General features: G+C 33.0%; 2 protein-coding genes across 9 annotated transcripts; one reads left to right on the top strand and one right to left on the bottom strand.

The window, feature by feature from the left end:
- Positions 1–1,795: 1,795 nt before the first annotated feature.
- LOC105953340 (cyclin-T1-5) lies at positions 1,796–6,559 on the bottom strand. Of its 6 annotated transcripts, none has more exons than XR_016032111.1 (8): positions 6,205–6,559; positions 5,187–5,718; positions 5,024–5,105; positions 4,767–4,901; positions 4,408–4,583; positions 4,121–4,152; positions 2,233–2,378; positions 1,796–2,057 (listed from the first exon to the last, which is right to left on the bottom strand). XR_016032111.1 is itself a non-coding variant. In XM_012977004.2 (7 exons), exons 2-7 carry the CDS (start codon positions 5,711–5,713, stop codon positions 2,026–2,028), a joined length of 1,098 nt encoding a protein of 365 aa, XP_012832458.1. In that variant the 5' UTR covers positions 5,714–5,718; positions 6,205–6,559; the 3' UTR covers positions 1,796–2,025. The 6 variants fall into 6 exon arrangements, 4 of the variants coding, with proteins under 4 accessions (XP_012832458.1, XP_012832459.2, XP_088676738.1 ...); XR_016032110.1 differs by lacking the exon at positions 4,121–4,152 and adding an exon at positions 2,636–2,834 and having other exon boundaries at positions 6,205–6,537; XM_012977004.2 differs by lacking the exon at positions 4,121–4,152.
- Positions 6,560–9,698: 3,139 nt separating this feature from the next.
- Positions 9,699–11,158, top strand: MAKR1 (membrane-associated kinase regulator). 3 transcript variants are annotated; one of them, XM_088820610.1, is made up of 2 exons: positions 9,718–10,419; positions 10,585–11,158. In XM_088820610.1, exons 1-2 carry the CDS (start codon positions 9,864–9,866, stop codon positions 10,926–10,928), a joined length of 900 nt encoding a protein of 299 aa, XP_088676736.1. In that variant the 5' UTR covers positions 9,718–9,863; the 3' UTR covers positions 10,929–11,158. The 3 variants fall into 3 exon arrangements, with proteins under 3 accessions (XP_012832350.2, XP_088676736.1, XP_088676735.1); XM_088820609.1 differs by having other exon boundaries at positions 9,718–10,428; XM_012976896.2 differs by having other exon boundaries at positions 9,699–11,158.
- The last annotated feature ends 3,219 nt before the right edge of the window (positions 11,159–14,377 follow it).

Here is a 14,377-nt window from a genome sequence, read left to right as displayed (position 1 = left end):
AGTACACAGATTTTGGGTAACATTGGTAGGACGACCAAAAAATATTTTCACGATCAAAATTACCAAAAAATGTATACTATAGTACAAAGATGTTGGATAAAATTGGTGCAACGTCCAAAAAAAAATTTCACGATCAAAATCACAAATGTATAAAAGAGTACACAAATTTTGGGTAAAATTTGCCGAACGTCCAGAAAACTTTTTCACAATCAAAATCACCAAAATCTTTATACTATATAGTACACAGATTTTGGATAAAACTGGAGGAACGTCCAAAAATATTTTTAACGATCAAAATAACCAAAAACTGTATAATATAGTAAACAAATTTTGGTTAAAATTGGTAGGACGTCCAAAAAATATTTTCAAGATCAAATCACCAAATAATGTATACTATACTACACAGATTTTAGTTAAAATTTGTGCAACTTCCAAAAAACGATTTCACGATTAAAATCATAAAAAACTATGTACTATATAGTACACTGATTTTGGTAAAATTGGTGGAACGTTCAAAAAACTTTTTCACGCTCAAAATCACAAAAAACTGTATACTATAGTACACGGATTTTGGGTAAAATTTGTGGTACGTCCAAAAAACCTTTTTCACGATCAAAATCACCAAAAACTGTGTACTATAGTATATAGATTTTGGGTAAAATTAATGTAACGTCCAGATAACTATTTCATGATCAAAATCACCAAAAGCTGTATACTATAGTACACGAATTTTGAATAAAATTGATGGAACGTCTAAAAAAGTTTTTCACGATCAAAATCACCTAAACCTGTACGCTATTTGTATACAAAAATTTTAGGTAAAATTGGTGAAACATCCAAAAAAAAAATGACGATCAAAATCACAAAAAAAATGTATGCTATAATATAGTACACAATTTTTGGATAAAATTGGTGGAATGACCCAAAAACTTTTTCACGATCAAAATCACCAAAAACTCCATACTATAATACACAGATTTTGGGTAAAACAAATGGAAAGTCCAAAAAACTATTTCACGGTCAAAATCACCAAAAAATGTATGCTATACTACACAGATTTTTGATAAAATTGATGGAACGTCCAAAAAAAAAAATTCACGATCAAAATCACCAAAAAATGTACATTATATAGTATACAAATTTTGGATAAAATTGGTAGGACGTAAGCACACACTAAAAACAAAACACACACTACACCGTACACACACTACACCGAAAACACATACTAAAACAAAATACACACTGGAAAAAAAACACAAACACTACACCATAAACACACACTAAAAATAAAACACGCACTACACCTTAAACACATACTAAAAACAAAACACACACTACACCAAAAACAGGAAGAAAAACACACACTACACCGTAAACACAATAAAAAAAAACAAGCACTACACCGTAAATACACACTAAAAACATAACACACACTACACAAAAAACACACACTAAAAACAAAACACACACTTCACCGAAAACACACACTGGAGAAAAAACAAAAACACATAGACACTACACCGTAAACACACACTAAATACAAAACACGCACTACACCGTAAACATACACTTCAAAAAAAAACACACTAAATACAAAACACACACTGCATCACAAACACACACTTCACTGAAAACAGGCCCAAGTAGCTAATTGTCTAATGAAATTATTATTTTATTATCTTTTTTATATTTACTATTATACTATACACTGGTAAAAGTATTATATATACACATATACTATAGGATATGAATCAATGAACTTCACGAGTGAAATGTGAAAAAAACAAAAAGAAAATTAAGAAACATATATATATATATATCATTATCAAGATTCGCAAGTTCATCACGTAAAGGGAGTCAGGAATCATATAAGATTTACACATAAAAAATTCGTATAGTTTTTTCTTACTCTACAATGTGTAGAACCCAGCATTTCGTTGATCCTCGTAAAAAATGTTCTACTTCCACTAAAATAAACTCCGGATCTAACAAGTACCGTTAACTTGATTGACTTGTCTGAGATCTCTATAACAGTTCCATTAGCTGATGGGCAACATCTGCATCGAACAATCATAAGCCAGTTACAAAGATTGATCTCTAATACAATCATCGACTTTCTTAACCACCGTCTCACAATAATTAGGTAGCACAATAATTATTTAATATTCAGTGACTATGGTTCAGTTTACTTCAATTAAATCAGATGTACAAGTTCAAGAAAATATTACATACCTTTAAGTACGGATGGTGTTGTATGGAATTCGAGCCAAACATCATCGGACGAAGCAAGATTCATGTTCAAAAATTTCGCAGCAAGGTAGGCAGCTCCACCAGCTATCTGGTGAGGTCTGAACTGAAGCCACAGTGAACTTCTAAGCCTGCAAAAAGAAAATAATAATTATTAAAAGAAAAAAAACGAAAAATCGGAATCTTGATTTCAAAATTAACACTATGAAAATGTAATCAGGACACAGATAGAAACAAATACGAGATAAGTAGATCCAAACCCATTTGAAGAAACACTAAGAATTGTACCGATGCGGTCGTAAGGTCGATTGAATGTATTATGTATTATCATGAAATAGTTATGCGCGAAGAATAAATATACACAAAAATCAAAGCAATTTTCCCTTACCAAACTAATAAAGCAGCAACCAAGATGGAGAAAAAAATTCCAAGATTCTTCTGCAGAACTTTGATCGATATAAAAATATACGTCACACCCCTCAACAGAAATATCAACTTCAAGTCCAACTTCTGTTGCCCATAGTACAACAACACCATGTTGACTTAAATATCCCCAATCAATGTTCATATCTCCCCAAAATTTTAAAGTGAAATTCTCACAATATACATGCCTCCATACTTACTCGACTGGAAAAATGCCAGCATATCATTCACCCGGGACACCATGTATCAATTCATTAATTAGACTTAGTAAAGTAAAATATTTATGTACAACACTCTGACAAGCAATGAAAAACGTAGAGATACGTCATTTGAGGTGAACGGTATGTCAAATTTTCAAAATGGAAAAGTATATTTGTAGAAGGAACTGAAACAATGCAAAAATAGTACTCTTTTACTTCTTACTTCCTTAGTTAGAAAACAACTAATGCATACAAAACACGGGAGGGGGAAAATGGCAATTGGGTCCATCTTAGACAATGTTCTAAATACAGGTGCAAGTACGAATTATTATTAAGTTAGCATGTCGCTACAAGGAAAAAAATTATATATATTCGTGTTAAGAAAGTTCTTTTTTAATGAGGTATGTTAAGAAAATTAATGTTTTTCAATACAGTATAGAACATTCTACATTCTGCACCTAGCTACAACATAATTTGACCACATAATTCCACCTATTCTGAGAAGAATTAAAAGGTATAAGCATTGAGTGTCAAGAAGAATAGACCAAAACGTAAGGAAAAAGGAATACGAAGGGTGATGTTCCTTCATGTATGCATGTAGAAAAGAGCACATTCGCCTTTTTTATAACGGTTTTCATTATTCCCCGTCATTTCTAACTCCGCAGATGTTTTTTTTCCAACTCAACAAAGACATGGAAATCCCTCTACACCCCCACACTCCCATACCCCACCCAAAAATAAACGAAACAAATCGAACATGATCAAAAGAAAAGAAAATTTGAAACTTGTGAATGATTTTCCTGGACGATTAGTCCAAACAGGTTGATATTGTAGCTCAAGACTCGAGTACAAGAGGACCGGCAGGAAAGTGCCAAGTTCACTTTCAAAATCAAGAAATCAATTAGGGACCCTCTCTCTTTCTGCAAGTGCAATAATTATAGGTAAGACGAGGAAACAGGGGTGGGTGTCTTTTAGTGGGTGATGTGCAATGGTAGGATGAAAACTGAAAGGCGTAAATGTAAGAGGCAAATGGTTTTTGCAGGAAGGAATGAAGAGTCGAAGACTATCTTGGCAAAATATTCACAAAGATTCTTCTGCCTAATCACCGGCATCCTATGGGGAATCAGAGTGAACAGGCAGAAGAATATCCAATATGGAAAAAGGCATCCACAAGATATCTCTAGTGCAACTTCAGATCAAAAACAAAAACATTCGACGAACAGCACATCAACCGCCAGATACTAATATACCATAAGGTGAGCATGCTAATCCTCTATAGATCCTGCAATTATAAGCCAATCCAAAAACATCAATATTCACATTCCATAATGAATGCAGATAAAACAGGTGACAGCTGGCACACAAAAAAAATCGAAGTAAATTCTCACAGTAATCTTAATTTCAAGTATAGTCTTTGAAATCATGCCACGTGTTGATCTTATTGAGTCTTTTAATGCTGAAATACTCGATCTTTGCATCAAAAGAATCACTACGATTTAGTAACTGCTAATCGGTAAACTAGTTATAGTAGACTTACCCTTCACTGACGAAGTTCAGAGCCAGATTCACTATGACGGATTGTTGAAAGCCCAATTTTTTAAGAGTGGCTGTCAGAGATTCAAACGGATGCTGCACATTTAGCTCGAAATTTAAGGTTGTTAGGATCAACTGCTCAGCCTCAGTTATACGTTCCCGATATTGTTCAAACCAACCCTGCTCGAAGAAAATTATGCATAAAGCAAATCAAATACATTACTAAAAGTTCCATTCATGAAAACAGCAAATTCAACAAATTTATGGTAACGGATTACCAAAGGTCAGTAAAATAAGTATTTCTTTCAACTTTGCAAAAGGACATAAAATTAGTATGCAAAGAAAAGAAGAGAGGGTACTAACAATGGGCAAATTATACGAGAGAAGCCTAACATCCTGCTTGTGGAGAATTTGACACGACAGACTTATTACATCATCAAGAGGTCGAGCTGTCTCCTCGGACTTCGCGGCAAGGAAAAGGACCGCAGTAGCTATCAGCTGTAACAATAAAACAATCAACAATTAGCTTCTCCAAACAGCATCATAAATTTCGATAAATGCTAGAAATTAAAAACTACCGAAGAAAAAAAAATGCCAGATTCTTGAAAATCAAAACTCACAAATCTATCATGAGAAGCGTGAGAGCGGCGAACGAAGAAACGATGGCACAGAACCATGGCAGTTCCAATAGTAGTTTGTGGTCTGCAAAATGCACAAAAAAAAAATCCCAATATTAGAATTCACCAATTAAAACATAGCAGGAGAATAAAAAATATTTCTTACAGATCGAGGCTAACTCCAAGATTCTGAAGGAAGGCACAATACGAGTAGCGAAGATGCGTCTCGTGTAGTGGATCAATACCATCTTTTCTCGAAGGAGAGCACCTTTCAATCTCATCTCTTGACATAAAAACCACTTCGTCATCTTCAAATTTCGACCGATCGCGCTTTGAGCTAGTCGAAGCATACAAACTGTCATCATTACTCCTGACCAAATGGGAAGCACTATTGTCTTTGGGAGGTTTGTGCTGGCCCGCGTAATTCACATAATCATTTCGGTACGCGTATTGATGTTCATAAGGCATACCCGTGCTTTCACAAGACAAATCCGAAATCTTTCTCTTTTTCGAACAAGGTACAGAGACAGGCCAAGTACAGTCGTAACTGAGTCCATCCAGCCTATAATTTTGAGATAAATCACGATACGAATCACGATTAATGGCAAAATTGCCCATTCCAGCATACGATGTTCTACAATCTCTTCGTAACTTGCCACTTTGCGAATGACGTGGCGGCTGCACAAGCGACATAATTCCTGTTCAATTGAGCATAGTGAGAAACCATACAAGAATACGAGGAATAAAGTAAAATTGCATTCGATAATAGCTTTTTTCAAGTCATAACAGAACGAAAAATTTATTTTTTGATTTTTCGTTGAATTAACCGTGTGCTTATAGATTCTAGAACCCCAATCCAATAACCACAAAGAAAGATATTCAATTTCAAAGAATAACGACAGAAACATACAAAATTAACTCATTTTTTTCGCAATCCGATTAGCTACTTCAAACAAACAAAATTCTCTGCCAAAAAAAAAAAATCAAATCTAATGCCTGTTGATTCAACATCCAATTATCTAGTAACTGTAATCACATAAACAAAAACTTAAATAGAATAATAACGCAGAAAATGGGTATCCAAGGGCAATCAACTACCGAATTAACTCTTAAAATCCCCAAAAAAAAAAACATGGCGCAATTCGAAATTGTAAAAGAGAAGTAAGAGATCATCAATTTCATACCTCAACAGCAGGGAATTAGAGATCCAAGATCTGAAAACAGATCGCCGGCGAATTAATCTGAAAATATCCGAATTGTTCGAATCCCTCTGCGGAAGGAAGAATAATAATAATAATAATAATAATAATAAAGGGAATAATAATAAAAGCAACTACAGAGAAATTCTTTCAATAAGAAATAAAGGGGAAAAAAAAACAATTTGATTTAATTTTGAATTGCAAATGCATTTCTTGTATTTAAATATTTTTTAATGAAAATTGAACACTAATTATTTATTTATTTAGGAAAAACATTAATTAAATGAAGCATGCAATGGGAAGTCAAATATATTCGTCTCCATAGGCTATAATTAATTCCCCCATATTACTTGTATTCTTTTTCATTTTCTTTTAATAAATATATATATATTAATATCAATATTAATATATAAATGGGCTACATATTAATATGTTATTCTGATATCTGACTGGGCCTTTTATTGGGCTCATAAAATTTAAAAAAAGGCCATGACCCAAATCAAACCTACTTGACCCCGAAATACGAAAACCCAAAAATCCGAAAACCCGAAAACATAAATTTAGGATCTTTCCATTAAAATTCCGTGTTAATATGTCAAATTAATTATAATTTCATGTTATTGTATCTAAATTTTGATTAATCGTTACACAACTATATACTCCCTCCGTCCCAATTTAAATGACGTTTTGGGTTGTTACACACATATTAAGAAAATCAATAAATGTGTATAGATTATAGTGAAAAGCATAGGAAAATACTAATATATCCTTGACATTAATTATTTTACAACTAACAAATTAGGAGTGATAAAGGGTAAAATTGAAAATAATGCAATTAATGATGCATTGAAAATCTAAAATGACAAATAATTTGGGACAAAAAAAACTCTCTAAAAAGACATATAATATGGGACAGAGGGAGTACTATTTATATACTTATTCCGCACATAGATTAAATTTAATATAATTGAATTAATGCCGTATCTTTTTTATCGAGATTATTAATATATCGAGATTCTATTTTTACGAAAGTTTATTTTTTTATTTTTCAAAAAGTATGAGTAAAATCTTGATTAAGATTAGAACAGTGGCGTGTGCCAGCTTGAATGCCTGGATTAGTAAATCTAATTAATAGCTGTCTAACTTGATTAGTGTGCCATGCAATTAATTAGCAATAATAAGATTAAAAGCGTGTTTAGGGAGTGTAGTTTCATCTTATTCTTCAGTGCCACGTGATAACGAGTAGCTTTTTCACATGAGTCAAGATCAAGGTTTGTTCTAATTATTAGTAGATTAACATTAAATCACAGTAATTAATTGTTGCTTCAGTAAGATAATATACTATATTATATTATGGCTAATCCCATGTTATATTTCTATGTTTTTTGTCGTGACATGCGGATGAAATTAGCCAAATTAAGACTATTTGGAAACTATGAAGTCAGAATTTTTATTTTCAAAAAAATATATAACTATTTTTTTATCCTCGGATACCACCAAACTTTTTAATTTTGAATAATGGTATTATTTTGATATATATATGCCATCTCACAATTTAAAAAGATAATTAAGAGTACATATATAGAATAGTCCAGATTCCAAAACTCAATTTGTCGTTTAATTAAGTGTACATACATGTAAAGAAGATGTTTATTTTTTATTTTTATTTTTATTGTAGTCATATATATATATATATATATATATATATATATATATATATATATTGTAATTCGTAGTCAACCAAGTCATTCGTAGTTATATAATTTGAAAATTCTTGCCCCCTTCGAACACTAGCCGTCACACATTCACGTTATGCATTCGCGTCACTCATTCGCTAACACTTACAGTAATTCATAATCACTCATAATTATACGCACGCATCCAATATGAAGCCCCAGATCCACCACTGTCACCAACGCCATAGTCATCGCCTCCACTATTGTCATAAATACCCCCATGCATCATAATCAGAACCACCACTGCCATTGCAGCCGCCATAAACCACCCTCACCTCCACCACAGTCATTCCGCCGCCTCCACTACCACCATGATCGCGCCTCTAGAATTGCGACCATCACCGCCATAGCCATCACACTCCCTCGACTATGGAGTGAAGTGACGGCAAGGGACATAGAGGAAAACAGAAAATAAATCAGAGAAATAGATCTCGAGAGAAACGTAAATATAAGATATAAGGACAAATCAGGGATATAAATTTTTCAAATTGATACTTATTAATTAAATGCTTAATATTTTACGCAAGCGTAATCTTTTATTGGTGGTATGTATAATTTATGGGATAAATATATAATAGATGGAGCAATTAAAATAAACTTATATATAAAAAAGAGGCAAAAGTCTAATAATTAGCATGTACAATCAAAATCAAATGGTCCCACTCCCCCCTCATTTCACGATAGGGACACGTGACACCTAAACAGAGCACGTGACCCAATATGACGATGCACAGAGCAAAAACATGAGACCAGGACGTTTCCGCAGCCCCATTCATCATGCATGTGATGTGACCCCGAAATTCCCATCTTACCCCTCCCTTTATTATTTTTCAATTATTATAAATTCTCATGCAAATATAAAATACTTTGAACTAAGATATAAATTTCAAATTTTCAAGAAATAAAATACTAAAAAAATTTATTACCGTTTACGTACTTTTAATTTTTGTTTAATGGTAAAACAGTCACAAAATTAGATTGTTATATAAAAATTAGTATTATTTAAATTGATGATCATAGGAAGAATGTTATAAGATATTTTAAATAATTAATATTTCATAGAATTATTGAGATTTATATATATATATATATATATATATACTTCACTAATCATCATTATATTATATTATATGATGAGATATGCTAGAACAAAAAATTATCCAAAGACTCTTTCTCTGTGCAATTATTATTGAGTTTGTGTGGGCTATGGATATTATTAGTCCCAATAGTCCAAGATTATTAAATTAATAAGGGCTCGTTCGGTTACCTATATTGGATTATATTGGATAACATGAAATTGGATTAACTTTCTACTGACTAATTAATTATTTAATTAGTAGTATTTACGGTTTTTTGGATTAAATTTTCTATTAAATTTGTTAAAATCAGTTATTACATATGAATTGTCTATAAAACCACTTAGTTTACAATAATAAAATATGATTTTAATGATAAAATTGTATTTTTCTTTTTTAGTCACCGCCTATAAATTAATCTTAAGGGAGGGGTGCTACAAATTTAATGAAATAGTAGCATTTAATAACGGACTTTGAATTTAGTAGCGGATTTGAAAAAATGTGAATCTTACCAACCGGACATGCTATTAACCCCTACTATTTTAGTCAGTAGAACCTTATAGCGGTAACCGAACGAGCCCTAAATTATATATATTTTTTTAAAGCTAATTAAATTTTCTAGGTGTTATTAAGAGAAAATTAAGTATGCTAATCTCTAGGGTTAGTTAATAATTTAATATCAAAACTCATTTCTCAATGCCCATTAATTCATGCAACCTACATCTCTCTCTCTCTCTCTCTCTACTCTCTCTCTTGTAATATAAGAAGAAAACCCTCTGATTTAATTTTCTCAGACAATGTAGTCGGCGCCACCACTAACCACCACCAAAAAATGGGGCGGAGCACGCAGAAACGCCACCACCACCACGCCGCCGCGAAGGCGCACACACTCCCTTCCTCCCCAACCCACTCCTTCTCCTCCTCTTCCTCCTCCGACTTCGAGTTCACCATTTCACTCTCGCCGAGAAAATCCTCCGCCGCACTCTGCCCCGCCGACGAGCTCTTCTACAAGGGCAAGCTCCTCCCCCTCCACCTCTCCCCCCGCCTCTCCATGGTCCGCACCCTCCTCCTCTCCTCCTCCTCCACCTCCTCCTCCTCCGGCGACACCGCCACCACCGCCTCCCGCGACTCCACCGCCTCCCACTCCTCCTCCGACTCCTCCACCGCCGACCTCCTCCTCCACCACCACCACCACCTCGACTGCGACTCCTCCCGCCCCAGCTCCGCCACCGACGACGAATTCAAACGCCTCTCCATCAACAGCAGCGACACCGATCTCAACATCTCCCTCGACTACCACCCCATCAGAAAACCTTCCAAATACTTCTCTCTCTCCAAATTCTCCTCCGTCTTCCGCAAGGACACCAAAACCCCCCCTCCGCCGCCGCCTCCGCCGCCTTCCTCCGGCGGCGCCGCCGCCGTCAAGCGCGTGAGCTCAACCGCGAAGGAAGTCCTGCGCAAGTACTTCAAAAAGGTAAAACCTCTATACGAGAAACTCTCCCAGAAAACGCCTCCGCCGCCGCCGCCTACGGCGGCGCCGGCGGCGCCGCCGCCGTCCTCCGCCGTAATATCAAGATCGGCAAATAGAGATCAGGAATTTACGGGATCAAATCACAGCAGCTGTACGAACATCTCACAATCATTTTCTGGGAATTTGAGGTACCCGAGAAGAAGAAGCTGCAATATTTCGAGCTGCCCGTCGTCGATGATGTCATCACCGAAGCACGGAGAGAGCGGGTTCGGGTTCGGGTTCGTACAAATGGGTCGGGCCGGGTCGGGTGGGCTGAATTCGGATGCTTCGTCAATGGATGAACTGCAGAATGCAATTCAGGGTGCGATTGCGCACTGCAAGAATTCAATGCTGGTGAAGAACAAGAATATTATATATGGTGAGTAATGAAATTTGAGTGAATTGATGTAGAATAATATAATTAACTGAGAGTATTATTATTTTTAAATTATTAACATATTCTCCTAATTATGTTGAACAATTAATTAACTCAATTTATCATCTTTATCAATTTGGGATCTTGAATTTGTGTTGTATGTTTATTACTATATTTCGATCTTAATATATTTCTTGTTTTTTTTTTTTAGTGGAAATTAAAAGTTCATATTAATTCTTCAGTCACTCTTTTTTAGAATTTCCATAATAAGATTTTATTTCTTAAATTGGAAATTTACAGTTTTCACCTCTAGTTTGTATTTATTTTACGTTATTTCACGTTTTGATCGTCCATGTTAAAAAAAATATATATATATATATTTGGTCCCTCATATTTTAATAATGCAACACTTGAGTACTAACGGAAAATTGATGGAAATAACTAAAAATGTTGAATTTTTGAAACATGTACGACAAAATGTGTTTTTATCGAAATCAATGCAAATTTAAGGGACGAAAACCTTCTTAAACATAATGTTGCATTTGGATGCAACAATTTGGAGGTAAAATTTCAATTATATAATAGTTGAATTAATTCGAAAATGAACTTTAATTAAATGCACTTATATAATTTATTTGCTCTCAAATCTTCTTATAAAATCCAATTTTGCAACCCAAATACTATTTAAATATATTTTTTTAAATTACTACAATTATAGAATTAGAATGCGATCAATTTTCATAATTAATTAGGACAATTAAATAAAGATGTATAATTTTTTTTTAATCTCTCACATCAAATATGGATAGTCTCTAGGAAATTACATTTATAATTAATAATTGAATTGTTTTTCAAGTTTATACAAGAATCTTGCATGTGCTGCACTGAGATATTGTATTAATTATAGCTTCAGCCATTTTTTTTTCTGGCTGTAAATATAAATAAATTGAATTAAATAGTGTTGCATTTATTGTATGAAGCAACTTTGAAGGTTCATTGAAGTGTTGAATATTACTTGTCTTGGTCCTTACTTTTGTACTTTGTACATGAATCTGAATTTGACTAGACGTGGTCTATAATAATTTATAATATTAAAATCAATTCATTGAAATACTAAATATAATTGAAATATATTTTGCTTGCAGATATATTTGTCTGCTTCTGGTAAATTTAATAATTCATGAAAAAAATTATTTTTTTTTCTTCATAATGTTAGTAAAACCATTTGACTACTAAGCTCGTCATTTAAATGTTAAATGTCGTTTCAATTGTACTAATAACGTGTTTTGACTTCGAATGTGATTTTGATCCATTTTTAATGTGATTTTGTTAATATTCGAAACAGAGGAATTGTAGTGCTATGAGCTACCTATCTGATCCAACTTGAATCATCTAGATTGGAAGTCGTATGATGAAGTTATGAATGGATAAAATTACGTTTTGAATTTTAAATAATTCAAAATCTCAAAGTTGTGAGTATTGTTCATTCATTCAATCCTATCTTTCTCATCCAATGTCCAATTTTGGTGATTCAAGTTGGATTAAAAAGTCAACTCAAAGAACTAAATGTTTCGTGTTTCGAATTTTGCAAAATTCAACTACGATAATGGTCAAACTCTTATTTAAAGTCAATGATATTTTAAAACCGAAACAACATTTTATCACATCCCATGTATATATAATATACTTTTAGCTCAAGTATTCGTATCGCTTCTCTACTAGTTGTGAAAATTGGAATGAAATTTCAAATTTTGTCATACACGATCCCAAAATTTACAATTTTGGAATAATATTGTTCTTTAATACAATTGTATACGAAAATCTGCTAATGTACACAAGCGGTATATTATAGGATAATACGAAAATAGAACTGTCAATTTCCCTGCCGATTCCAAATTTAGAATACAATCATATCATTCGATCATTTTCGGCTTTATTTTTCGAAAACAAAATTAAAACTAATTTTCGCATGTAAAAAAAATTGTCAATAATTCTCTTTTTTTTCAATATTAGAAGATAGAGATGCATTACTTAAAAAAAAAAAAAAAAAAAAAAAAGTCAATAATTAGGAGGGGTGGATAAGATGACCCCATAGATAGTTTTGATGGGACTAATAAAGATATTAAATAATATTAAGTGGGTCAGAATGCAAATAATTAGATGCAGCGGCTAACTAATCTAGGCCAACCAAACAAGGCTTTAAGCAAAAATCTTTATAGATTTCAAAAAAGGGGCTTTAAATTCTGTGGTAGATACGTAATGATGGGCCAGCGCCCCTCTATACGTTTGTACTTTGTAACAGAATTTAGTTGGTCCACCGCACCAGACACAGCTTATAATATGCCCCCACCACGGATGAGTGTGACGTCATCTGATGCTTTACCGACTTTCTTTCTTTCTGTTACCTGTTAAGGATGTGTTTGGCACTTCTTTTCTTTCATTTTCATTCAGATTTTTTTCTTTCAATTATATTGAGATGAATTTTTCAACTTATTTGTGGATATGAAAGAAGAAAAATATATGATTGCTTGCAAGAATTCTTTTAAAATTATTTAATTTGGATCTAATAGTTTTAATAGTGTAATAAGGAAATTAATTAGTCATGATCTTTAGAGAGAACATAAAAATCGAAGGAGTTGATCTACCGTCGTATCTAAAATCATTAGGGAAAAAAAATCGATAGTGATTTAACTAATGCTTTAAATATATAGATTTCAGTGTTATATTGGTTTCTTAGTCGATGATTAGGAAATATGGATGTGATATATGTCGTTTCAGTTATAAACGATTTTATATAAGAGTTTGATCATTTATGATATTGAATTTCGCAAAACTTAAAACAAGAAATATGTAGTTCTTTTGAGTTAGATTTTTCGTCCAACTTGAATCGGTAAAATTAGACATTTGATGATAAAGATATGAATGAATCAATGAACAATACTCACGACTTTGAGATTTTGAGTTATTTAAAATCCAAAACGTAACATAACTTTGTCATATGTATCCAATCTAACTGATTCAAGTTGATTCAAGTTGATTAGAGATGTAACTCAAAGCACTACAATTTCCGTGTTTCGAATATTGCCAAAATCAGATTAGAAAATGGACCAAAATTACGTTTGAAGTCTAATATTAGTAAAATGAAAACGACATTTAACATTTTAACGGTGTTTCTACATATTCTTCTTTGATTAGTATATATTTTTACATATTAATTAGTTTTCAAATTATGGCATCTTGTCAAATAGAAAAGGAGTTAGATCCACATGTGTGGGGAAGGAGGCATGTCACATGCACCAATTGATTGAAATTTGAAAAGTAGCATAGTACTAGAACAATATTGCAACTTCTATTGACGTGGTCCTTTCAACCGATTTGGTTGAATAAATTAATAATCATTCATCCAATTTTAATTTTATTTATAATTTTGGTAATAGAGGTAAAGTATTAAAGTAAGGTC

This window comes from Erythranthe guttata, chromosome 7 (genome assembly GCF_056151865.1).
Source record: "Erythranthe guttata isolate IM_541 chromosome 7, IM_541, whole genome shotgun sequence".
NCBI lineage: Eukaryota > Viridiplantae > Streptophyta > Magnoliopsida > Lamiales > Phrymaceae > Erythranthe > Erythranthe guttata.
The sequence above is the reverse complement of the archived record's forward strand: the minus strand, read 5'-3'. Positions and strand labels throughout refer to the sequence as shown.

Bases quoted from the DNA above. Each gene is read 5' to 3' on its own strand.
- MAKR1 (XM_012976896.2), top strand. From the start codon at position 9,864: ATGGGGCGGAGCACGCAGAAACGCCACCACCACCACGCCGCCGCGAAG.
- LOC105953340 (XM_012977004.2), bottom strand. From the start codon at position 5,713: ATGTCGCTTGTGCAGCCGCCACGTCATTCGCAAAGTGGCAAGTTACGA. The intron at 5,106-5,186 runs GTAAGAAATATT...TGCATTTTGCAG, and splicing joins CTTGGAGTTAGCCTCGATCT to ACCACAAACTACTATTGGAA. The intron at 2,379-4,407 runs GTAAGTCTACTA...TTCTTTTTGCAG, and splicing joins CTGAACTTCGTCAGTGAAGG to GCTTAGAAGTTCACTGTGGC.